Here is a 27,168-nt window from a genome sequence, read left to right as displayed (position 1 = left end):
GGTGATGCCGGTAGATCTTGGCACTGTAGTACTGGAAGTGCCCAATGCATCTCCCTTGTTCACCCTGGGTGACAGAGTTGGGGTGAGAGACTTTGCAGGAAAGGCTCTCCTTTTTGAGGCCTTCTGTGGCAAAGGTGAGGCTGATCTTTTCTTTGCAACTTCCTCTTGAAGTCAAGGGGGCTGTGAATCACCAGTAGGCTGCACAGCCTTCTCAAATAAAATCATAGGGAGCTGAAGCTCCTGTCCTTTCTGAAGAAGGCTGTCAGGCTGCAGTAGTGCTCACATTGCTGTGGTATGTGAGCCTCTCATAGGCAACAAATGAAGGACTTGCGGCCAGCTGAAAAAGGCATGGGGTTGCAACATGAGTTGCACTTTTTAAACCCTGGTGACCCCGGCATGGCATTGTTGGTGGAGCCCTTGTCTTTTGTTGGCCACCTTCTCTCTCTCTCTTTTTTTTAACAGGGGAATAGAGAATGAAGATAGTGGGGGAGGGAAATAACTCAAGTAGCTCATCTTTAAGGTCCGAGCACCACGACTGCCCCGCAGTTCCCCTCACAACGAAAAACTGTTTTTTTTAAAACAGGTAACCGGAACCATAAACAACTACCTATCTACACTAAACTAAGTAAACAACAAAACTACGCTAATGATACGTGGGTGGAGAAAAACCTCAGGTGAAAGAGACGAGTTCCATCCGCAACCAGGGGTGGTACATGAGGAACTGAAGAGAGGGTTGGGCCAGTGCACAAAGTGCCATGGTGTGAATGGCACAAAGCTCTGATCTGTGGCTCCAGAGCCCATCCGGCACCAACAGGAGCACCCACGGGGACATCACTCAAAGAAGAATTTATGTTGCTCCTGATACGAAAAACGCCTCCCTGAGCAACATAAATTACACTGATGTAAGCCCCATCAAGGCTACCATTACACTGGCAGGAAAGCACATCCTCAACATGCTTCTGATCTCCTCTCTGCACAGCGAGAATGAGGAGACTCAGCGAGCTGCTGAGGGTAAAACACACTGCTTTTTCCTCTGGCCCAGCAGTGGTTCAGACTCCCAGCTTTACTCATCAATCCATAGATATTCCAAAATTACCACTACTCAAATACAGGTTGGACCTCCTTGGCCCAGCACCCTTGGGACCTGACTGGCCTGCAATGAGGGGTTTTGCCGGACCAGGGGAAGGTCATTTCTGGTCCCGCTGCTGCTGGCCCTACCTCATACTCTACCCCACCCCCCACTAAGCTTTCTGGCTCCCCCGCAGTCCAGCCAAGCTGAGTCATGTGCTGATTCCAGGCCTCCCCCTGCAGTCCAGCTGGGCCACACACCGCCCCACCCCCCACACCACATCAAGATGAGCTCCCAGCCCCTACCCTCCACAGTGTGCCAGGACTCGCTAATCCCTTAACATCCGTAGTCCTCCCAAACCACAGATGGTGCCGGAACAGAGAGTTCCTAGAGGTGCAACCTGCAGAAGGCAGTGTTAACAGTTGTGTGGTGTATTCAGGCAATATGCTTTCCCTTTGCATGGCAAACATTTATAACATACCCGTTCATTTTTGTCTGTACAGAAGAGCCTGGTGTGATGCCTTTTCTGCACAACAATAAATGTAATTCCAGGTTGGTAGTCTTTTTCTAGTTTAATGCATGCTTCTCTGATAGCCAGTAATTCATGGTGGAGAACCTGAGTCAGAAAGAAACACAATGGACAGAAAAATGTGATAAATAAGGTGCATACAAAGTTAATAAAATCCAGCAGATTATAAAAATTATTTAACTGCTACTTATAAGCTATTTAGAGCTTGTAGAGAAAGACATGCACGTTCATACAAAACTGAGTATTAGAAAAAGGATTTAACAACCACAAAGATTGGGGAGAGAAGAATGGGGTAAAGTCTAACAATTCAAATGAAAACTGCAACATGGTGTTTTGTACATGAAAAGATTTCCCCCTAGATTTTATGAACTTTTTAATGCAATAGGTGTGAAATGTTTAAAAATACTGAGTAAATTATTTTTAAAAATTAAAGCAGATAAAACTATGTGTATATCTGAAAAAATGTACTAAAATAATTCATGAAAATGTGAGACTTGTGAAAAAGAAAAATACATACAGAAAAGTGACTGCTAATTTTGCGGGATGGGCAAGTGGAAAGAGGTAATAAGATAGGATTTAGAAAAATGGAAGAAAAATCAGAAATCTTACATTTTAGTTTTTATTTTTAAAATCACTGTTATTAGACTATGTAATCAAACTTCAATGTTAAACCCTTGATTTGGTCCCAGACAAACACGTACTCAATTTTCAAAACTGAATGACGTTTAAAAATGTTATTTTGTTGTGAAAGAATGCAAAATACTTTTGGAAAAGGAGAAGTAGTAAGATTCTAAAAGACGTGATGATACTTTCCCTACACTGCTTGGACAGTGCTCAAGTCCTTTACTGAGAGGAAACCAGGTTTACCTCTTTTCCCATTCCAATTTAGTGCACTACATCAGGAAAAATCATACAACTTAAAGTGTGAAGAATATAACCTGTTGAAATTGCCCCTCAGAAACACCATCTCTGTAGAAAATAATGCGTGTTGGTTTAAATCTGGTTGATTTGTAGAACTGAATAAGCAGCTCCCTGACCATGGCAGCCAAGTCTTGGATGATTTCTTGACGATGCTGCTGGACACGCACAGTGGCACAGTATCGATTAGGGTGAGCATCCATGCTACCTACAACCTGTTTAAAATAAATAAAATACAACCTATGCTTAAAACCAAGCCACTATATAGGATCTTCTTTAAGGTTATTTTTTTAAAAGAATACATTTAGAAACAAAAACTAATGTTACAGTATCTGCGGTGAATAAAAAAAACCCAAACCTTAAAATTCAATCAGAATGATTGAGTGTATGGGAAAAGTGTTCAGTATTTAGTTACGAGCTATCTATGACAATAAATAATGCTAAAACTGAAGATTTAATATTTTATTTGTGAAAAATCTATGAACTTGTGTTTTGAAAAACAGAAGGAATTTTTAGAGAACAATCTTTATATAGATTATAACTAGAAAAATATATTTTCATACCTGGTTCACAACACAGGCATAACCTGGATCCTGACCAGCTCCCTAAACCTTCAGAGTGGTTTTGATGGTTAAGTATGTTGCCACACCGCCCCATCTTCAGTTAACTGGTCGATAACAAGCACTCCTCTGGGATATAAACTTCCATGGTATAACATGCCTTTGTCACACATAAAGTGGATTCATCCAATATATTAACTATCCTTGAAAGCCACTTGCAAGGCTGTGAAGCAGCTTATCTGAATGCATCAGAATGATCTTTGAGAGCTCACAACAACAACATGCTACAGACTTTATTCAGCAGGGGGTTTGAGCATTGGCCTGCTAAACCCAGGGTTGTGAGTTCAATCCTTGTGGAGGCCATTTAGGGATTTGGGGCAAAAATTTGTCAGGGTTGGTACTTGGTCCTGCTGTGAAGGCAGGGGACTGGACTCGATGACCTTTCAAGGTCCCTTCCAGTTCTAGGAGATAGGCAATCTCCATTAATTTAAAAATGTGACTACCAGTGCACTTTTAGGGAATTATTGCACAGTTTGGGTTAATTGGAAGACAATCCACCACAGCCTCCTAAAGAACCACAAAAAGTACAATGTTGCCAAAATATGCTGTGTAGAGTGTCTCAGTAGTAGTATAATATCCGTATTACATTATTTATTCACTGGGGATTACTAGGACATTACAGTCAGACCCTGAAAAAGCTCCATTTTTGTGCACTGCTTAAGTCATTTATAGACTAGTTTTATAGATTTAGTTTTAATAAATCAGCTGACTAATTATTACAACCATAAACTCTCCAAAAGAAGTATTATTGGTCTATGCAATAAAATATTATTTATAGGATACTGTAGGATAGCAATATCCTTCACAACCTATTTTACAATGAACTAAAACTCAACTAAATTGAAACAGCAACAAAACAAAACAAGTCCCAAGACAAAAATCAAAAACCAAAGAATCTTCTGAAAGATTACCACTGTTTACTCACTGCAGCAATGGAAGGCTTTTTTCCATCTCCTGCTGGTGGATGAGTGACATCAGCTCCCAGGAATATAACAGGTTGCTGAAATACTGGAGGCCTAATGAAAAGAAAATGAAAGAAATAGACAGCATTTCTAGAATGCTTTTCCAATATTAACCAATCAGTCCTCAACACACTTGTGACACAGACAAGTACTATCCCCGTCACACCTAATAAGTATTTGTATTGCAGCAGCAACAAAGGTCCGAGCATGACACAAAGAGCTTGCAATTTATTTTAATGGGGAAACTAACGCAGAAAGCTGTACATTGTGTTTCTTACAATGTGTGGCATCTAAAAGAAACATGTGCACTTTCACAACGTGTACCTTAAGTATAGCAAAATATATATATTTTTTAATCTTAATTGTCTCTTTTATGAGCACCAGAGGGTGCTTGAGATGCACCAATGGGTACCACTGAAGGAAAAGTTTCCAGTGACTGCTTGGGGTGTGCACGCATACACAGTGGAATGCACCATGAGCACCGGGTTTGTGTAATTTTTGGTGGCGTCCAGAATGGGTCCAAGCAGAGCCGTCCTGTCCAGTGGATGGACCGGGGCAACCACCACAGGCCCCGTGCTTCAGGGAATGTGGGGTTGAGGACGGCCTGGGGGGATTAGCAGGAACCCAGCCGCAGCCTGCCCTGCTCCATTCCACCAGCATCGCTTGGAGGAGAGGGCAGAGTGGAGCAGGAGTGGAAAGAGGTGGCTGCTTGCTGCTTCCAGTGCTAAGCCCCCCGCTAAGCCTTCAGAATGCCCTGGACCCCACATCCACCTGGAGTGTGGGGCCCCACAAAGGGCCCAGGTCCATCACCCATCTGTCCTACAGACAGACAGGACAGCTCTCAAAATATACGCCCAAACACTGATGGAGCCACGCCCATATTCCTGGATATTGATGGAGCACGAGTACCATGGGCCCATATAACTTGCCACTTGTAGAATGCACATGTGCAATATCTTAAAAGAACCATAACATCCCAGAATGCTTACTGAATGCTCAAACAATTAAGCTTTCTTATATCTTTTGATTGAGAAATAAATGCCTGCTGACCCTGGCACTCTCTTTTGTTAGCATCTCAGATCACCAGAGAGCTCAGGGAGATGAAGGATATAAAAATGTTCAGTTCCTTTGTATAAAGCAGGAAAGATGGCATTTTCCACAATACTTTTGTGGCTCCAGAAGAGCCTCATTTATGCAGAGCATCTCTTGAGATGGCCCTATAGATTCCAAGATGTTTACCAAACTATGTAAGCGCTCTTGAACTGCTTCCATCTGCTTCCATAGCATGGGAGGAACTATCTAAGGGTATGTCTACACTACAATGTTAGTTCGAACTAACGGACGTTAGTTCGAACTAACATTCATAGGCGCTACACTAGCGCTCCGCTAGTTCGAATTTAAATCGAACTAGCGGAGCGCTTAGTTCGAACTAGGAAAACCTCATTTTACGAGGATTAAGCCTAGTTCCAACTTACTAGTTCGAATTAAGGGGTGTGTAGCCCCTTAATTCGAACTAGTGGGAGGCTAGCCCTCCCCAGGTTTCCCTGGTGGCCACTCTGGCCAACACCAGGGAAACTCTATGCCCCCCTCCCGGCCCCGGACCCCTTAAAGGGGCATGGGCTGGCTACGGTGCCCATGCCAGGTGCAAGCCTGCCAGCACCCAGCCAGCAGACCCTGCACCTGGCACGGCTCTAGCCAGCCACCCGATGCCCCCCAGCCCACCCCCTCTTCCCGGGACCAGGCTGGCGGCTCCCGGGAGCTTGCCCGGGACCGCAAGAGGCGGGCACCTTCCTGGGCTAGTGCAGACATTGTGGACCTCGTCCACGATCTGCGCACTAGGCACAGGAAAGTGGCCGTCTAGGGCAGGAGAGCTGCCAGCCTGGCCACCCAGGAGCAGGAGTGCATGAAAATCAAGGGGGTCCACTGAGACCCCCGACCCTGACCCTGAGCTTACAATGGCCGTCCTGGGTCAGACCAAAGGTCCATCTAGCCCAGTAGCCTGTCTGCGGACAGCGGCCAACCCTAGGGACCCTGGAGGGGATGGACCGAAGACAGTGACCAAGCCATTTGTCTCGTGCCATCCCTCTCCAGCCTTCCACAAACTTTGGGCAGGGACACCACTCCTACCCCCTGGCTAAGACTACTCCATGGACCCAACCTCCATGACTTGATCTCACTTCCCTTTAAACTCTGTTCTAGTTGTAGCCTTCACAGCCTCCTGCAGCAAGGAGTTCCACAGGTTAACTATTTGCTTTGTCAAGAAGAACAACTTTCTCTTACTAGTTTCAAGCCTGCTACCCATTCCTTTCCTTTGGTGTCCTCTAGTCCTTCTTTATGGGAACTCATGAAGAACTTTTCTGAATGCACTCTCTCCACCCAACCCCTGCTTTTAGAGACCTCTATCCTGTCCCCCCTCCGTCTCCTCTTGTCTAAGCTGAACAGTCCCAGTCTCTATAGCCTCTCTTCATATGGGACCTGTTCCCAACCCCTGATCATGTTAGTTGCCCTGCCCTCTCCCAGCCTCTCTCTTCCCCTCTCCCACCTCCTTTTCCCAGTCTCCCCCAGTTTTGTTCAATAAAGACAGAGTCAATGTTGGAAGAAACGTTATCTTTATTTTATACATCAAAAGGAGGGGCTAGGGAAGGGTAAGTGGAAGGAGGTGAGGGAGGAATGGGGCACGAGCCCCCGATGGGGAGGACTGGGCTGGCTCTGCAGGCTTCTGGGGGTGGAAGCTCTCCTGCAGCCCCCCAATTGCCCCCTCTCCCCAGATGGCAGCCTGCGGCAAGTGCAGCCGGGCTGATGGCCGAGTGGTGTGATGTGCCCAGTGTGGGCACTCCGGGCACTCCAAGCCAGGACTGGTTTTCAAGCGGGGCACCTCTGAGAATTGTCTGTCTGGGGTGGGGGTCGGGTCCCTTTAAGCGCAGCCCTCGGCTAGCCTGAGACAGCATCTCCACGCTCTAAGTCCTCCTCTGATGCCCTGCCGGCACTGCTTCCGGCCATCCTTAAGCCCTGTTCAGGGTCCACTCAATGTGGACATGCTAGTTCGAATTAGCAAAACGCTAATTCGAACTAGTTTTTAGTTCTAGACGCGTTAGTTCGAATTAGCTTAGTTCGAATTAACTAATTCGAACTAAGTTAGTTCGAACTAACTCTGTAGTGTAGACATCCCCTAAGACAGTAAGATCCTAATGGGCACGGTAATCATTCAGGAAAAGTGAGGAGACACCAGACACCACCATCTCATCAGGTGATAACGAGGAACCAGCCAAGGCTGTATGAGGCGGAACCTTCCCCAATTCCTCAAAAAAAGATTCGCTAAGGCAGATTTTCCATTAAATACCAGGCTTGGTGCCATAAGTGGCTTCCTGCAGCTCTCACCAAAACAGGTTTACCACGTCCACTTGGAGATGTAGAAGTGGACATGCTGAGAGTATCTGGAGACACGAGAAACTCCACATAGGGCCACTATATATCACTATAGCTCAGTGTCTTCCAGACAATGGCTTCCTACTAGTTGATCTACAAGGAGACTCTGTAGACACTGGGGTGAAAATGTCCCCAACACGCAAGATCCTGCTTCTGATGCAGATGATGAAACAGTTGTCCGGCCAGGAACGTGTGGTGTCTCTCAATGTTGGAGGTCCAGGAAAGATGAGCTGGGGAAAATCATAGCCTCAATGGGTACCAGAATGCTTGAAGGTACCTATAGTACTGGATGATGAACTCTAGTAGCTCTGTGCATGTGTGTGTCCGTCCATCCGTCCCCACCAGTTCTGAGTGAGATGCTTAACTGCAAACTCAGGTGGTACCAATAAATTCAGCAGATCTCACACTGTAGCATATGATGTATTGAGAGCACTGGGAGACTGTCTTATTGCCACTGAGGCTGAGCCAGATGATGGTAGGACGGTGGTCTCTTAGTGATGAGTCCCAATGGCACTAATTCTGGCACCGAAGCAGACAATCCCACCCGAGATGGTATCTGCACCAGGATGTGCCATGGGACTGAATGCTCTGCGTTCCTTCTCAGTTTGGTTGCAGATTTCAATTCCAGGAATCTTGATCTCTTGGATAATGTCTTTGGATTCAGTACTTCAAAGTTTTTTCTTTAGTACCACAGAAGGTACTGAAGCCGAAATTCTGGGGCATGACAGAATCTGACTCAAGTAGAGGTGCTTGGTCACTACTCCAAACCGGAAGGCTCTGTAGGGGGGTACATGGCTGCATCCAAAAGAACGTGCTTTAGTCTGACTTTCCTCTCCTTTTCAGTTCTGGGCTTCAAGTCCCTGCAGATTTGGCATTTCTCTCTGATGTGAGCTTATATTAAAGTGTACTAACTATATGCAATAAAATACTAAGAAAAAAGGAGACATTTGCAACTGCACTATAAAATCCTCTGACAACTCTCATGGGAAGAAAGAAGGAATTGAGTTACGACTAGCAGCAGCTACACCCTTTGTATCATCACATAGTAGCAGGAGGCAGCAGAAAGCACATGGGTATTGCTGAGGGAAATCTTTCTAGCGTACTGGGCATGCACACACCTGAAGTGGAATGGACATGTGCTATCACGCAAAGAAGAACTAAAAGATGTTTCAAAATAAGAATGAATTTTAAAGAGTAAAAATCTGAGGTCTTTCAGAATGGAAAAACTGATTTTCCTTTTCGTATAGAGTCACTATAAAATTATTTCTATCATCTCATATTTTGGTTTATAATATACATTTATAAAAGTGTGCCTTTCATTAAATGTATGGCTACCACAAAATATCAATTTGTTTTTGTTCTGTTGTTGTTATTACAATGCAGGTGTGAAGTAGGGATGTGAACAACTAGTTGACTATCCGATAAGCAGATGCTTATCGGATAGTCAACAGGCTAGTCAACTAGTTGCTTCCCCCCCTTGCTGCCTCTAACAGAAAGAGGCAGTGGGAGGAGAGGGGGAAAGAGGAGGGGGACATCAAAGTGGCAGTGCCACATGGAGCCTGGGGCCAGACCCCGGGCTCCATGTGGCACTGCCGCTTTGAAACACTGCGTGCAGCCCGGGGCCAGCTGGGGCGTCCCCATGTAACATGTGGCATTTCAAAGCAGCAGTGTCGCATGGAGCCCAGGATCAGTGGGGGACTCCCGAGCTGACTCCAGGCAGCACTGCTGCTTTGAAACACCGCATGGAGCCTCACACTGCGCTCCCCATGGCACTTCAAAGTGGCAGCGTTGCACAGAGTCTGGGGCAGTGGGGGAGTTCCATGTGGTGCTGACCTTGGACTCCCTACGGTGCTGACACTTTGAAACACTATGAGGAGTGTAGGACCAGCGGGGGACTGCCGCGCTAGCCCCGTGCTCCCCGCATTCTTTCGCCATTGAAGTATAGCAACTGGCTGTTGCTACACTTCAAAGATTGAGGCACCCTATTGACTAATTGACTAGTCAATGCAAATTGCATTGAATATTTGATTAGTCATTTGAAATTTAACATCCCTAGCGTGAAGTTTCTTCATAAAAATTATGAGACATGAATGGTGCCCAAACAGTACATACTTAGCGCACTAATGTACTTTTCAAGGGGAACCAAAACACGCATATTCTCAAGGTGAATTATGTTTCAGCAGCTGCTCCCTGATTGGCTTCATCTTGGTTAAAAAAAAAAAAAAAAAAAAAAAGTTTATCTGTGCAAAGCAGATCATTGGTCTTTATGGCAGAGAATTCCAAATGAGAAATGGTTGCTATTTGCGTGTTTAGATTTGTACAACTTGAAGTAAAATTACTTTTACTCAATCTACTTCATGCTCATTTCATTAGCTAAATAACATTATTCCTTGTTACTCATGTCAACACTCTATAGCTTACATAGCTAAAATAAGAGTAGGATGGACTTTATTCCGGTTCAGTTTTCATCAGAATTGTTAGCAATCTCAAACATAGAATCTTTACTATAAGTGATGCATGACTATAAGTGATGCATGAATAATAATCTAGCTTTTCATATTCCAGTTAAAATGTGCAGGTTTGGCAGTTTATAGATATGTTGACACCTTTTTTTCCCTGAGTCAAACAGATACAAAAAAAGTCACTGACATACAAATAAGGAGCCCCATTATTTCACTTTTACGAAGTCATTTCTGATAATAGAACCTCATTTTATGTGGAAGTTAGTTAAGAGCCACTCTCAGAAGATTGGTCTTGGGAGAAAAAATACCATTCAAATAAATACAAAAGATTTATTCCTGCCTCCTTTCTTCCAGACAGAGTTAAATGCCCGTTGGCTGTTTGGAGCAAAATGGACCACAGTAATTATCAAATCTGACTTATTGAAATCTTGGGTCTCCAAACACTGTAAAGATGGATAAACCAAGGAACAGAAAGGAATTGGGGAAAGTGACTCATCCAGTGTCACATGAAGAGTCAGAGGGGGGAAAAGGAAACAGAGGCCTCATCCCTTGCCTCCCAAGCCTACAACCTGAAAGATATGTTCTAGTTCAAATAGGAATTAATTCAGGAAAGAACTGTGACATTTTTTATACACAAGATCAGACTAGAGATAATTACAATGGTTCCTGCTGGCCTTTTAATTCATGAAGTAAGCAGCCATGATCACAGTCTTTCAATACGGGAACGTTAATTTTCAAGATTCTACGTGCCATTAAATATACAAGTATACAGAGATCTGTTAAGGTTTATTTCAAGTGAAAACTGAAACAGTACTGCAAGGTCAAATTTTTAAATAAAGCAGCAATAACTTTTTTTAGAAATGATTTTTTAAAAATAAGCATTTTAGTGGTGTATGCAATCCGAATATTGTAGCAGACTGTGGTTACATTAAAATTTAAACGTGAAACAGACTAGAATCTCATTTTAAAATCCAAATGAAACATCAGAATTAACAAAACAAATTAATTCTTAAACATTTTAAGGCAATATTAGTAACAGGTTAAAAAAAGTCTAGCTTTTAATCTGATTCACGTTTCCCTTAGCTTAAGGAAATAAAACAAACAGACTTCAAAATCAAGTTACCTTCCTTGTGGAAGTAAAATGTTATTTACTCCTCCCAATTTGACGTTGATCTTTAAGCAGAGATTGGACAGAGTTTGTGGTGTTGTTCTTTGCACATTTTTCATCTGAACACACTGCGTAGCCATCCCCAACACAGTGTCACCAACACGCTTTACTTCCGCTGCCAAGACACAAAGGAAAATAAAAATTATTCAAATATTCTTAAATAATAAGTAAGATAAATGGCATTCATTTAATTATGATCACTTTCTGCTAGAATGTTATCAGTTCATTTGTTTAAACTTTTATTTTCTCTTCACTGCTACTTGAGTTTATACCACTTACCTTCTGTTGAAAAGACACAAGTTTTATTGGAATCTAAATGTTCAATGGTAAATTAGGATTTATTTTTAGACTTCTTTTTAAATACTGTTGCGTACATTTTAAAAACGTTATGGAGGCACCAGTTGCAATTCCCCTGGCCCTGATAAGGCTGTGTTTTAAAGTGAACTTAAGAATATACATTCCATATATAGTACTCAATTTTCCAATGACATTTTAGGTATTTGAATTCTTTACGCAGCCTTTTTGTTTCACTATGTGTAATAATTTTCTATGAAGTGTTTAAAATTAGGCTCTGGCTGAAATCTTAAAGGGCTTCTAGTATTTTATTATCAAAATATCTTTAAAACAATGTTGTGCATCTATGCAGAAACTGGGACAGGTGCATCTTGAACAAATCAAGAACTTAAGATAAATTTTTAGGATCATTTTTATGTTTCCTCCAGAGTTTGGTACTTGGAGTAGATGGAGTTTTTGAGAGAAACTGCATGCAATTTTTGAGTTCACTTTTGTCAGTTTTCTTTGCTGTATGGAGGTTTTTTTTTTGGGGGGGGCGGGGAGCATTATTCTGCATAACTGAAATGCATGATTCAGTAGAGGCTAATAAACTCACAACAAATTGGCCTCTTTCAAAATGGCCAATGTCTGCCATTGAGAACAATGGGAATGAGGCCAACAAATAGCCAGTCAAAATGGTTATTATTTCTTTACAACAGTCTGTGCCGGAGAAAGTTTAGGCTGCCTTTAGCATTGCTGACCACTAGCGCCATTGATAAGAGTGAAGCCAAACTGCCCTCAAGAAAAATGGGATTCAAGTTATCAAGGGACAGAAAAGGGCTGTATATCAGTAGATGAATACAAGAAAAGAAAACCACGGTTTTGCATACAGGGAAATGTTAGGGGCTAGGCTGCACAAAGGAGACAGAGGGGAAAAGGGATAAAAGACTATGCAGCAGGATGAACAGATAGGTGCAGCAGAAGACTGGGTAGGACAGGAAGTAAGAAAATGAAAGGATTAGGATTAGGAATGAGGATCATGATTAGGGAAAGGGATGGATATTGATAGAACCTTACATTTTTGTTTAGGCATTCAAATTTAATGCCAAAACAATGACACAAAAATTTGGAATAGCCAGTTTTCTCTGAAACGCTTAAAAAAAAAAAAAAAAAAGAAGGATAGATTTGCACCTTCCTCCTTATTAACTCCCTCCCCCCGTTTTGCATCCCTCTCCTATTCTCTCCTCTCTATACCACTCTGGGTTAATTTCATATCAGTCTGTGAATCAGGGAAGATAAGGAGCTTAGTTTTTCCACATTTTCCACACTTAAGTGACTGAGATGTTGGACTGGATGCAGGGAAAGAGTCAGGAATGGCTTAGTAGATTTGTGAGTCATCAGAATAGAGACAGTACTTGAAGTCATGTAAAAGTGGATACGACTGCCCTAAAAGAAGGTGTGAAGAGAGAAAAGATAGCTAGCACAGAGTTTTGCAAGAAAGAAAATGAGGAAGAGGAGGATTCACTGAAAGTGGTGGAAATGTCACATGGGCATGAGGATTCAGTAAATCTGAGACTGTACATGCTTATTTCAAGTATACTGTATTTGTGTACTTTTGTTTGCAATTATTTTGTTTCTGAGGGCAACTCAGAGTGCTTACTTTTGATCTACAAAGTCCTATGAGGTTTGTATCCTGTTTATCTTAAGAACTTTCTCCTTCCCCATGTATGATCCCAACAGTCATGCCACCTTGGATGACATAATATTTCTAAATTGTAGTGCGTTGGAGTGAAGGGCTTGCAAAAAGGGCAGTCGGCTTTAGACTCAATTTGTCAGTATGACAAAGCCTGCATTTTTCATAAAGCTCACTTTTCATTCAGCTTTTTGGCAGAGGTTGGTGGCTGGAGTAATGGAATTTTTTGGCAGAGCTGCATGCAGTTTTCAAGTTGACGTTTGTCAATTTTCTTTGTTACTTTGGACTCTCCACTGGTTGCAGATGGATCCAGAGATTATGGTTGTATCTTTAATTAAATTTAAAAAGTTGAGAAAACAGCCTTCAGAGGTGGCCATGAGCTCAAGTTTCTAGCTTACATAATATGCCTCACTGGTAGCAAGGGAGAAAGAGGATAGGAGGAGAAGAAGGAATTAGCACCGTGCAATAAAAGGAAGGAAAGAAAATGTAAGGCCTCTACTCTATGGAGTTTTATCTAATTGCTTTTTTAGCGATGTAATTCTTCATACAACATATATAGTGGTGACAAACACCCATCACCTCCCATATACATGATCAATATGCACTGACCATAAACTGGAGTCTTCCCTGGCAGAATGACTACCACAAGCTGTAGCCCAGCATAGGTGTTCTTTAGATGTCTGAACATAGGTTCCACACTGTCTGCACCTTGGGCATATTTACAGAAACATGGCTGCCCCTGGATTGGCATTCCTGCATCTCTTGAGATCTTCCTCAATTGTTCTGTGAAGGACCTAAAGAATGTAGATATATTAGATTACTAGGAAGACTGAATGAAACTAATCCTGTTCTCTGTTATACTGGTACAATCCTGTTGACTTTGATGAGGCTGTACTGGTGTAAAAGAACAGAATCCGACCCAATGTGTGTACATTTTTTCAAATGAGCCAAATATTATCATTCAACTGTTAAAGGAGGGACAAAGGGGAAAAGTAACAGGGAGATAAACTCTGTCAGTGCTCTGGCATGTTGGAAGCCTCAATATGCACTAGCACTAATTCATTACAATATAAAAATTCCTGTGAAACACTAGGACAATGACACACTGGCTATCAGGGTACACATATGCAAATCAGACCACTGTGGCTGAAATAGTTTCTATTTAATTTCTTGGTGACAACAGTATCCAGAGGACATTTGCTATTGTATGGAGCTAAATTAATAAATCCTACACAGGTAAACAAAGTGTTATTTTACTTATGGAATCCCAATTTTTAGTTTTCTGACCTACTCCAAGAGTTCTGATGCAGTGATCTAAGTACTTGACTGAAAGCCTGATTCTAATGCTAATTCTGAAATTGACTCCCCACTTGCAGCTTTCAGCAAGTGACAACCTCTCCTGCTTCTACCCTTAGACTTCACAGTAGTTTTAGTGTGGACTTCAGTTACTGTATGTAATAGAATAGATAAATGCCAACTTATTTTTATTAATGCTATCATCCTTCAAAAAGCAAGTATCCTGAAGTAATGCTATATTCCTAGCATCAAAGAGTTTGCCCTCATCTTAAAGGGGGAAAAATTGTCAGCCAGATTAATTTAAATTAGTCACATTCACAATCTTGAATCCAGACTAATACTTGTTACATCCAAAAACTAGCTATGTTTCTCCAGCCAGCTTCCCTCCTCAACAGAAACAAGAGCCCTGAAGGAATGCCATCCTCTTCCATTGCAATCCCAGCATCTGAACTCCAGAGAAAATATCGGAGAGTGAAGAACTCCTTCCTTCTGCCTCCAGCCCTGTGCAGGGGGTTGGGGAGTCTTAGAAGATTTTTTTTCATGATCATCCCAACAATAGCGGCTTCCCCAGCTCAGAGCAGGGCCATAAACAAAAGATGTCTTCCTCACTCAAAAGTAAAAAACAGCAGCAGCTGGTAACCATCCTCTTACAGGACCTGCCCAAGAGTGTTCCAGCAAGCTCCCTCACCAGACCAGCACATCCGAGAACTACATGGGCCCACTAAATAAGGATGTATAGTCAGTTTCAGAGTTCTGTCACAAGTACAACATAGGCAAAACAAAAGGGGATTTTTTAAATAATTTTTCTGAGCTAATAATCTTAGGTGTTATGTGCAACAGTTTTTATTCCTAGCTGCTGTGCAAGACACATATCCATAAAGGAAAAGGACTATAAACAAAAAACTCTCTAATGCACAATCTAATGAGTATTTTTTGCATTTGTTAACTTAAAAGACTAACATTAAAAGACCAATATTCAAGTTTGTCATCCGCTGTCAGCCTCTAGTGATGAGGAACAAATCAAAGTTGTCCTCACAGGGGAAGATCTTAGAGGGTTCACTGTGTGACCTCGCTCTGGTTCACTACATATTCAGTTATTTGGATGGCTTTTTCACAGATCCTGTCCTGCATTTTCCAAGTGTGTATAGAGAATTGCACAAAGGATTTAAAATCCTGTTTAATAAGTTAACTGGTTAAATGTTAAATGTGTCATAGCAGACTCATCTAGGCTGCAGTGCCCCCTGCCTGAGGTGCAGCAGGCCTAGCTGGGCTGGAGCAGCCCCCACCCCTGTGGCAGGCTGCCAGTTAAGCAGTAACTGGTAAGCATCACCTGGTAAGGTGAGTTTTGGCCACTAACCAGAAAGGGTTCCTGGACTTAAGGCAGCATCTTGCGGTGTGCTGGAGAGCTTTGTAGACAGGTTAGTCTGGATTAGTTATTATGTGGGCATATTCACATATTATTGCTGTTGTTCTTTGGAGGAAGAGTGGTAAGATATGCATGGGGGAAGAGAGCCAAACTGTTAGTGTTGACTTCAGCACTCTCAGAGTGTTCAACTGCATATTGACAAGTTTCATGTGTACACTACGATACTGGTGGACAATATTCAGCTGCTGAGAAGACAATGATTATCTATATTAAAGTGCAAATGTTTGTTCCCCAACTGGCCCCCAAAAATGTGTGCATTATACAATTCTCACTCTCCGTTTTGACAGCTGTCTCCATCAGGTGACTCACATACCACTAGTCTAAAACCACTCTCAGATATTTCAGAAAATCCTTGTGCCAGAGGATGTTTATCAGGAGGCATTGTTCAAGCTATTTTTTGCAGTACACTTTTCAGTAAACTAACTATAAAACTGGCGAGGAGTCCTGTGGCACCTTATAGACTAACTGAAGTGTAGGAGCATAAGCTATCATGGCTACCCCTCTGATACTTAACTATAAAACGTATCCCTTAATTTTTAAATTACAGTAAATTTGGGTGTTGTATTCATTAAATTTTCTCCCCACTAATGTTACATTTGATTTTTAAATTGGCAATGTCCCTTTAATGTACAGTGCAGACTTACATTTTTCAAGTCAAAACAGTTTATACGGACATAATATAGAGAGACATGTATTTTCAAGATGTCAATGATAAAAAGTGTTCAGCAGTAGATATTTTCTTTGCTTCATTTCAAATTACTTCTTTCTTCCTTGTTCATCTACATTTCTTGAAATCCCTATCAATAGCAGGAACCTTTCCATGTCTAGAGCTGTGGACACTGCTTTTGATATTGAGGTTTTTACGATACTAGCACACAGAAAAAAAACAACATGCAAGAGCCATACTGGCTTGTACATCATTCAAAATACAGAATTCAATGTTTGTGATGGGAAAAATACAATCAGTAGTTTACAGCTTCTAACAATGGGGAAAGATTTTTTTAAACATAAAATGTAGAGTATTGCTGAAAAAAACCTACAACGTACAACAGTGTTACACAATCCACTTCTTTCAAATCCAGTAAGTAACCAAAACCTTTCTTGAAAAAGAAATATACTTACTTAAGATGAACTTCAGTGCACTGTCGCTGGGGAGCAAAGCAGGCAATTGCCCAGACCTTAATTTCGATTCCAGTGTGAAACTGTTTATTCCTCATGTCCCAAACCCCTTGAACTGGTGTAGCAATTGCTTTATTCTACAAGGGAAAGAAGTAGTAAATGGATAATACTTAAAAAAAAAAATCCCATGTTCCCACTTCACTATAAATACTTTATTCTATAGTCTCAAGTCTTTACCAGTAAATATATAAAGAAATATTAATTTAGTTTGATGCATATCACTATCCTTCCTATCATTGTAGCAGCATAAAATCAAGTATGTGACTCTGATCATTTGTGAAATTTAGAAACAGATAATACAGTTTTGAATGCCTTTTTTTTTTCCCCCAACACAAAATCCTTTTTTGTCGCAATAAAAATCAGCAGAATGTATTTGTGTAGTAAATAAGGAGAGTAATGAACAGGTGATAATATATACAGGCAGTCCCCGAGTTACGCGGATCCGATTTATGTCGGATCCGCAGTTACAAACGGGGCCCTCTCCCTGGTCTCCAGCAGACCAGGGAGAGGAAGCAAAGCGGCGGAACACGCGGGCAGCCCAGACGCGTCTGGGCTGTCCGCTGCCCGTGTGTTCCGCCGCTTTGCTCCCTGTCCCCCTGGTCTCCAGACCAGGGGGACGGGGAGCAAAGCAGAGCAAAGCCGCGGAGCCCGAGGGCAGCAGGACAGCCACGGCGCGTCTGGGCTATCCCGCAGCCCCAGTGCTCCGCGGCTTTGCTCCGGATGCCTGTGGTACAGCAGCTGGGGCGCTGCCGGTTGGTCCCATAGCGCCACTCTGGGCGCTACTGGACCAACCCGGCAGCACCCCAGCTGCTCTGCCCCAGGCGTCCTGATTCAGCCACTGCTGGTCAGTTTCAACAGCGGCTGAATCTGGATGCCAGTTCTGACTTACATACAGATTCAACTTAAGAACCCCAGGCCCAAGTCAGCTGCTGCTGAAACTGATCAGCGGCTGATTCCAGGAAGCCCGGGGCAGGGGCTTCCTGTAGTCAGCCACTGGTCAGTTTCAGCAGCGGCTGAATCAGGACGCCTGGGGCAGAGCAGCTGGGGTGCTGCTGGGTTGGTCCAGTAGCGCCGAGGAGCGGCGGCGCTACTGGACCAACCCAGCAGCACCCCAGCTGCTCTGCCCCAGGCGTCCCCAAGTCAGCCGCTGCTGAAACTGACCAGTGGCTGACTACAGGAAGCCCCTGCCCCGGGCTTCCTGGAATCAGCCGCTGATCAGTTTCAGCAGCAGCTGACTTGGGGATGCCTGGGGTTCTTAAGTTGAATCTGTATGTAAGTCAGAACTGGCATCCAGATTCAGCCGCTGTTGAAACTGATGAGTTTCAGCAGCGGCTGAATCTGGACGCCAGTTCCGACTTACATACAGATTCAACTTAAGAACAAACCTACAGTCCCTATCTTGTACGTAACCTGGGGACTGCCTGTACATAGATACATAAATAAAAGCTTACAGTTCTATAGCTACTTTCCAGGAGAGTTCAACATAGGTTAGAGGAATTAATTTAGCCTCACAATAGTCCAGTAATATGAGCAAGTATCATTTCCATATTTTACAGACTAGTATATTAAGGCACAAAAAGGTCCACGGATTAATACATGGTCTTAGAGAAAATCTGGAAAAGTTGAGAACAGGATCCTGGCTTTTGAACTCATGATCATATAGAACAAAGTCTTTTCTTCCCAGTCAGTGCTGGGCACTCCCCCACCCTCAGGCCAATCAAGGCCTGGAAGCCAGAGGAGTGCATTAAGTCTCTCACTGCTTGCTCCTGCCTTGCAAGCGCTGCAGACCCCTTACAGGTTGGGGGCAGGAAACAAGAGACTCCACACACACCCCCGGCCCCCAGGCTGACTGGCCAAAGTCTCCTCCTGCCCCGCAAGAGGGAAGGTACCTCAAGGAAAGTGGCCTCCCATCTAAAATTATTACCCACTCCTGCCCCAGATGCTTAAACCAAGTGATGTTGCAACATAGTGCACAGGTTTTGTTGTGATGGAGGGATTGCCTGATCCAATCTAAGTGGTGCTGTGATCCAGTAGGCCAGGTTGTAACACCTGGAATGAAGACACAAGAGCTGCTGCTGTGGGTGGGTGGGTGAGTGCAGGGTGGGCTCCCCCTCCAATTCCTTACCCCTCACCCTGAACCTGGGCCTCTCCTGCTAGCTAGGGCTGAAGTAGGAGTGGGCAGGACTGAAAGAACAAGATCAAGGGCCACAGATCACTGATTGATGCCACTATAACATAAAAATGTTCAGAGCCATTCACAATTCCAGATAACATTTTCCACATGTGAAATAAAGCTTTGGGTGTTTAGCACACCTGAGAAATCAGACCTTAGGTGTTCTAAGTTAGATACCCAAGAACTGAGAAACCCAAAATTAGAGGTTGCTTCCCTAAGGAGCTACACCTGGGATTAATTAATTCAACCCCGTCACATCCAACACCATTACATTGTTCAAAAGCAAACATCACAGACACTGCGGCATCTTTGTTCACATACTCTGCCTCCATACAGGATTGAGGGAGGTTGCAGGACTCTTCCAGTCACATCGGTCATTTCATCTTTGACCATTATTCCAAATTCACGAACGTAAGGATCAGTATTGAAACTTGCACTTCGCATCTAAAAAGAAAAAAAATTACTATTTCTAGTGGCAAAACAAAGTCCTTTTGACTAAGTGACTCACATTTTCAAGTGTTTTCCAATATTGGAGCCCATCTTGGGCATCTGGGACTTGAATTTTGGCGATGCCAAGAATTCACAGCTCCATTGTAACTCCATTTGTAGATATGGTGCCTAGTACTACTTAAAATTTGATTCTGGATGTCTGAAACAGGCATCTAAAACTAGATGACTCTTGAAAATGAGAATGGTATAAGCTAGGGATGTAAGCAACTAGTCAACTATCCGATGAGCAAATGGTTGGATAGTCGACTAGTTACTTAACTAGTCGCCCCTCCCCCACTTGCTGCCTCTATCACAGAGAGGCAGCAATGGGAAAGAGCAAGATCTAGTGATGGGGGGGGTGTCAGCTTAAAAATCCGGGGGAGGGCCTGCGGGGGACTGCTTGAGTCCCTCCCTCTGGCTGTGCTTCCTGCGGTGCTTCACCTTTGCAATTACATCAACTATTCGATTAGTTCTAAATTTAACACCCTTTGTATAAATATTTTTAAATGTCTCTGATGATCAAAGAAAGTGCTTTATAATTTATTACAAACTCTGTTTATTACTTGTAATAAACACTAGACTGTAGTTATTAACTTCAAGAGAACAGCTTTGTTCCATACTATACCTCTGTTCCCTCCACAGACAAACACTCACCAATTTGCTAATCTCTTCTTGACGGTCAGGTGCTGATCTGGCAGTTGCCCGAATCATAGTGGAAGTTTGATTGTCAGTCAGCTTCTTTATACACCTTTGTCCTGCCACTATGTTGCACACCTAAGGTAACCCAGTACAAATTAAGTTAAAAATTCATCAAATACCTGTGCGTTTTTCTACATTTATTCAAGCAAGGATTCATAAGCAGTAAAATAGCTGTAAGAGAAAAGCTAAACCTTTTAGCCTGTGTTTTATTCTTTCCAAGATGACAGTACTTTGATGAGTTCACTTGCCTCAAGAGGAAGGTATGTATGTTTCTGCTCCTGTCCAACTTGTAAACATGGAAGGTGAGGGTAGCGTAGAACCAACTTGTGCCTGTCCTTAAAATACTGAGCTACAGTGCATTCAACTGTTTGTCCATTCTCTTGCTGAAGTGGGAATCTATATATAAAAAAACAAATGTGAAAAATCAACCATTTTACCAAATAATAATTTCCCAAACTTCCTCATAATACACAATGCAAGACCGCATTAGAGCATGTGTGTATGGTGTGTGTGTGTGAAATACATTATCTCTTTAATGGAGGGGGACAAGCCTTCCTACATTAGTCTACAGAGAGTCAAAACACCTATAAAAAACACCGTATCTTAGGGAGTTGTCCACACCTACAATCTTCACACACACCCTTTTTTGGAACAAAAAAAGAATATATTGCTTTTACTACCTGGATCCCTCAAGATCTAAAGCAAACATCCAGAAAACAGGCATCTGAACAGCCTTACTGATAATCAGTGTAATGGCGTATATTTCCATTCCCATACAGTGAAAATAACCATTCTACTTTAAGGCGTAGTAGTGGAGAAGTTACTTGCAAGTCAGTCAGAATTAACAGCTCTTTGTAAGCCTATATACTGTTAGCCAACATATGAAGATGACAATGGTAGTGTATGTCATTCACAATTTGTGGAATGTTTCACAAGTAACCTGCCTAACACAAAGAGATTGAATAATATTTCCTAAAAAAAGCTTAAATAAGTCTCTGTCAGAAGTAAACTATAATAGGCATGTGTATTTTTAGTATAGTTTATATTTCAGTGCTTGAGACATCTGACAACATAAAGTATCATTATACAGTGACAACTTCTTATGCTGGTATAGGTCAGTAAGGCAGGTTGATAGCTTTCCATGACAAGAACAGGACCCGATATCCTCAAAGTTGAAGATATTCAACGTACTACATTTAAAAATACAACATGAGAAAAACATATTTTACGTTTGGTGACTTGCTGGTCGTCTGGTGACATTGCATACTCGGTATTTTCTCTTCATTTGCCCACAGTGTGTTATCTCCACCTTTAGACCTAACAATATGAAAACATGTATTGCTACTTCACACCTTCCAAACCATTATCAATAATTTAAAACTATATTTTGGTTACTTTTGTTCTGCTGTCACAGTCTTGTTATAAAGTAATTAGGGATTTTTTTTTTCTGGATAACTCAAGTGCTATGCATCCTTAGTAAGCATGGATATTAAAATCCTTCTCAAAGCTTAAATTAAAAAGGGTAGGTAATACAGCAAGTTGTTCTTTTAAATTCCCTTCCTTCTCTTTACAGGTTTCCCTGACTTAAGGATGTGAGCATTTGTTATTAGAGATTAGAGGGTAGAGGAGAGGTCTGGGCTACCAAATGTACAAAATCAGTTGGCTATAAACGTCTTGACTGTTGTGTGTCAACTGTAGAATTAGCATCCTTTCATCTTCTCTAATTTCTCAGTCTCAGAAATAAAACTACTGTAGAGCAGTAAAATATATTTTCAGTTCAACGGTTAATGAAACATCATGAAAACTAGATTCGCTAAAAGAAAGGAGGGGTAAAATGCCAGCTGAATCAAGGATCATGGAGATGTTGGAAAACTGTGTTAGTTCTCATAGGGAAATTATTTAATATATGCCACATACAGTATGATCTGTATTTTCATATAGTTTCCATCAAGTGATCAACATTTTTTCACATATAAAACAATTAACCCACCTAACTAGTTACCAGACAGGATCATTCAAACCTTGCAGCAATAAAAAGCGTATTAACTACTAAGTAACACATTAAAATTCATACATTTTCTGCTTGGTAATAATCCTGAAGGCTATACTAACCAAAATAAATCTTTATTTGTCGAGTTAAAGAACAAGCATTACAAATCCAGGAAATTCAGAGGTAAGAAATTTTAAAGTCGAAGCAGGCAGGGGCTGCTTTGGCCGGGGTGGGCACTAGTTAACAAGTTATCCCAGTAAGCGTGACGGTAAGGTGAAGGGTGCACGCCTGTGTAGCTGGTTGCAGGGCAGCCAAGTTCAAAACAGCAAGCAGTGCAGTGACAGTGAGCATTGTGGGATATCTCCTGGAAGCCAGATATAGCAAAATAATGAACACAGAGTCTACACTTTACACACTGTCGGTCTAAAAAACTCTCTACACCTCGGGTCGAGGTGGTCTTATTTTCCAAGCAAAGCAGGAAAGCTTAGTCAGAAGGAGGAGCACTTCAATTTACATACCTACAGTTTTGCTGACAAAAGCTGCCTTTTACTGACAAAACTGTGTGGTGTGAGCAAGACCTGAGTTATAAGATGCTTCTGCCTAGAATAAGACCCTTTTACTATCCAATCTCTGTTCAAGAGCTTACCTACAATATTTCATGTCATTGTCAATTTCTCTCAGAACAAGCAAATAAATCTCCCCCTGGCATCCAAAGTTTCCTTGGCACTTGGAAGTTGACATCACAATGAAAGTTTTGCACCAATTACTTAATTCATACCTTTTATTTCTTTGGTAAACTTTACCCTTTGGGAATCTGTCAGAGGTTTCTGTTGCTCTTCAATACTCTTGAAATCCAAAACTTCACATACAAACTCAATTACTGGCTGTGCCTTATAAAATGCTGTTGCAGACACTGCCGACAAAGAGAAACACACCTATGAAGTTAATTAAATTTCTGAAGACTTTACAGCTCTGAAGAAGTTCTTGAAAAATCCAAACAAACAAGATTAACTCGAGTCATTTCAAACAAACAGGACAGGACAGAACTCAAATGGATAAGTAGCACAGAACCTACCATCAATATTTAGCATCATTTTCCAAAGTGAAGGTCTGACGGATTGATGGAACCCAAACCAAACTTCTCTCCCACCACCCAAAGGATTTGAGCACCCTTCAGAAGCAGTAAAAAAAGACCGGCCAACAGGAGTATACCTGCAATCAAGAAAAAACAAACAAACATTAACCACTGAATCAGATCTTAAAATTAAAAATTAAAAAGGAAAAAATCCCATATTAATGAAGCTGCAACAAATACAAAAATTATTTACATTCCTTTCAATGCTTTAAGTTTGCAATTCTGTAAGGACACAGTCTGTATATCTTTTAACTTTCAAAGAATTATTTTTAAGAGATTTGCTATTCTTCATGGTTTTTATATATTATACTGATAACTGTGGACCTGCCAGAAAATACAAGCCAAAGAACTATAACATAACTCAGTATGCCAGTGCAGGTTTCTTTCAGTAAGGGGAAAAAAAACCCCTAAACAATTGTATTTAATTCTTGCAGTATAATAATTGATCCCAGTCAACAATTTCTAAAAATTATTTTATAGTATAAATAAATTATCACCACGAGACACAATGGATTTATCTGTTTATTTTGGTTCTAAAATGTTTATTTTTAATTTAAAACCAGTTTTCAAACAAACAGAAAAGCATATTAGTTACTTACTGATGTTACTACTAAACTTACTTATGTTATTATGTTCAATATTTGCATATGAAAAACAATGACACCTGCACATATGCAGTAATGAGTCGTATCTTGAAGACCTTGCTCAGGAGAAAAGCTTCCAGTGAAATCAATGGAAGCTTTGCCTGAGTGAAGCCCAACTGAGATAGTTTCAAGGTGTCTATCAGTTTGATATCCAAGTGCAATACAAAATCAGAGTCTACTATAACAAAAATCAGCTTAATCTTCTCCATTATCCATGAACTACGGGTGTGAGTATAATTATTCAAAGAAGGGAACTAACAACACTGAGTTTTTTCCTTAGGGTGTTTCTATACTGCAGGGCTTGACTCGAAATAAGCTACACAAATTGAGCTACGGCAATTGTGTATCTTATTTCGAAACAGGGAGTGTCCACACAGCACTCTGACTTCCCTTATTCCTTGTACAATGAGGGTTACAGGAGTCGCAGTAAGAAGTCCTCCAACTTGACAGCATTTTGACACTATTTCAAAATAACTGCCTGCTGCGTAGACACGGACTAAGTTATTTTGGAATAGTGCTAGTTATTTCAAAACAGGGTTGCAGTGTAGACGTACCTTTAGAGTCAGAATTTGGCAATCATACTTGTACTTTTAAACATATAAAGTGATCTGTGATGTTTGGGGATCACCCAAACCAGAAAGGAATTCTATCACTGCTTGCCTGGTAACAATGGAATGCCTTCATGTTGTGCTGTGCTGGCTAAGAGCTTGACATGAGTATCAAACCCACAAACATAACTTCTCATCCTGGTTCTCATCAGCCTAGTTAATCCTTGCAGGGAGACAAACATCCCTTTTAGTCCCCAAGGCTCCCCAAAACCATCCCCTCCAAGTTCTTAAGTATCAGTCACGTGAATTGTTTCCCACTAGCTCATCACCTCTCAAGAAGAGAAACCTGCCCTCCACCTGTTATCATGTTGGCATGTTATCATGTTGGCATGCACACTATAGGTCGAATCTCCCTTGTCCTGCACCCTTGGAACCTGAGTGGTCCCGAACCACAGAATCTGCCAGACAAGGGGAGGTCAAGGCTTCTTACCCAGCTGTAGGGTTCTGCTCCCAGTTGGGGCTGTGCTCCGTACCACCAGCCCCGCTGCATCTAGCCACCCTTCCCCCATACTGCACCCATCTGCCCTGCTGCCTCCAGTCCTGGCCAGGGCTGTGGCCCCTGCAGTGCCAGGCTGGGCTGTGCACCCAGGTGCTGTCCCCACTGACTCCAGCCCTAGTCAGCGCTATACTCCCCATCGCCAGCCCAGCCCTGGCTGCACTTCTGAACCTACCTAGCTGGTGCTCTCTGATCCAGCAATATCCAAGATCCAATATTGCCAGATTAAAGAGTCCCGGATTTTAGAGGTTCAGCCTGTACCCAAATTTTGCACAATCGACACCAGCTTCATATGAAAATAATTAAAAGGTTTATTTAAGTAGAAAAAGCCAGAGACAAAGATGAACTAGTAAGGGAAAGCTAATATATACACACACGTTATAGTGAGACAACTGGGAATTTCTACAACGTGCTTCCACTTACTTTAAACAGTCCAAGTTTGTCTCTTCTTGGGCTGTGCAATAGATTATTATCTAAATCCGGTTTTGTGTAAACACCTGGTTTGTGAGATGCCTCTCCCTGTTTGATTGCTCACTATCCTGCTGTAAGGTAGAGCTGAAGTTTAATTGGCACAGTTCTCTATATACGTAACTACATAATCTCACTTCATAGCTTGTACAGAAATCACATAATTAAATTTAAAACAGTCAAGCTTTCATAAAATACCTTTCTAAACATGCTTTGACAGCACAATACCACTACATACAATCAGATGATTCAACTGCTTACTCTTTGGGTTTCAAATCCCTGTTCTCCCTTTGTAGGGTCTCTGGACCCTGATTATCACATCATTTATAGAGATCAAATTAATTCTCAATTTCTCTGAGATATTATCTCTATTTTTTGAGTTGGGGCAAGGGAGGCAGAGAGATCAAAGGTCACAAAGTTAAGTCAGTGCCAGAACATAGGTTATATCTTAGGATTCAGAATCAGGAATTCCCATGTTGAAAAAAAATGCATGCCAGGTAAAATAACATTGTCTGAATCACTATATACCTTTGCCTTGCTAATATTTAATTGTACATTATAGCATCCACAATGGTATCCATCTTCTACTTCTTTGATAGGGCAGAGGAAGAGGAACACATGTTCTTAGCACTAGGAGATGAAGAGCGTCAAATTCCTGTCTGCATAGGATCTTTGGGAGGTTTTTCAATGAACATTTGATGGATTGCCAGAAGCCATTAGGGCAGGGGCGAGCAATCATTTTTCAAGGGGTTGGCCACTTCACAAATTTCTGAAGTGGTCCCAGGCCGTTCCTTTAAGGGCAGGGCCTCGAGTGTAAGGTGGGACCAGGTCACTTCCTGTGCTTCCCCGCCCACAAACCCTGATTGGCTGGGGGGGGGGAAGCACATGAAGACTTTGCTCCCCACCTCCAACCCCGAGAGAGAACTAACTACCAGGTTTTTTTTTTGAACAGCTGGTGGTTCCCCTTTAGGCACTGTGTGCCATGGCTGCGGGAGGAGACGTCGCACACTCCCCCCTCAGGCCAATCAGGTGCTCCCCCGTTCCCAGGTCTCAATCAGTTTGGGGCTGAGATAGCGGCAGGACAACCGTGGGCTGGATCAACCAGCTGGGTGAGCCTGATCTGGCCTGTGGTGCTCTCTTGCTCACCACTACACAAGGGGGATGACTGCTGCATAGCTTTACAGCTCCTTTCCCTCCCTCCTGAAATGCTTAACAGCAGCAACTAAAACCGCTTTTGTCCCTCAGCTAATTTTTAATCAGATATTATTTTACAACTCATTTCTTTCAGTTTTATACACTTATCGATGCCGCTCCATCTCCAGACTTTCTACAAAATCCTGAAAAGGTGAAGCTGTCGTACAATCCTCTTTCAGCGAGGATGGCTGACCCGGGACAGGCTGTCCCTCTCAGACTCAATGAAATTATGGACTAGCTAACGCACATCT

General features: G+C 42.2%; 1 protein-coding gene across 4 annotated transcripts in view; it reads right to left on the bottom strand.

Moving 5' to 3' along the window:
* Window positions 1-27,168, bottom strand: part of AGO2 (argonaute RISC catalytic component 2) — a 96,313-nt gene that overhangs the window by 24,149 nt on the left and 44,996 nt on the right. For all 4 annotated transcript variants that reach the window (XR_012901187.2, XM_075920066.2, XM_075920067.2 and 1 more), the window contains exons 5-16: window positions 23,448-23,584; window positions 23,151-23,285; window positions 21,612-21,699; window positions 20,631-20,778; window positions 20,338-20,457; window positions 19,516-19,638; window positions 16,965-17,098; window positions 13,730-13,914; window positions 11,110-11,269; window positions 4,062-4,152; window positions 2,537-2,731; window positions 1,551-1,685 (exon numbers count right to left, since the gene is read on the bottom strand). Coding sequence is in view for 3 of the 4 variants with exons in the window: in XM_075920066.2 (XP_075776181.1) it covers window positions 1,551-1,685; window positions 2,537-2,731; window positions 4,062-4,152; window positions 11,110-11,269; window positions 13,730-13,914; window positions 16,965-17,098; window positions 19,516-19,638; window positions 20,338-20,457; window positions 20,631-20,778; window positions 21,612-21,699; window positions 23,151-23,285; window positions 23,448-23,584 (1,651 nt within the window). In the remaining variant the exon portion in view is untranslated. The remainder of the gene's footprint in view (window positions 1-1,550; window positions 1,686-2,536; window positions 2,732-4,061; window positions 4,153-11,109; window positions 11,270-13,729; window positions 13,915-16,964; window positions 17,099-19,515; window positions 19,639-20,337; window positions 20,458-20,630; window positions 20,779-21,611; window positions 21,700-23,150; window positions 23,286-23,447; window positions 23,585-27,168) is intronic.

The sequence above is a fragment of the Pelodiscus sinensis genome, chromosome 2, assembly GCF_052426305.1.
Source record: "Pelodiscus sinensis isolate ZL-2025 chromosome 2, ASM5242630v1, whole genome shotgun sequence".
Lineage (NCBI taxonomy): Eukaryota > Metazoa > Chordata > Testudines > Trionychidae > Pelodiscus > Pelodiscus sinensis.
Note: the sequence above shows the minus strand (reverse complement) of the source record. Positions and strands in the feature narration are given on the sequence as shown.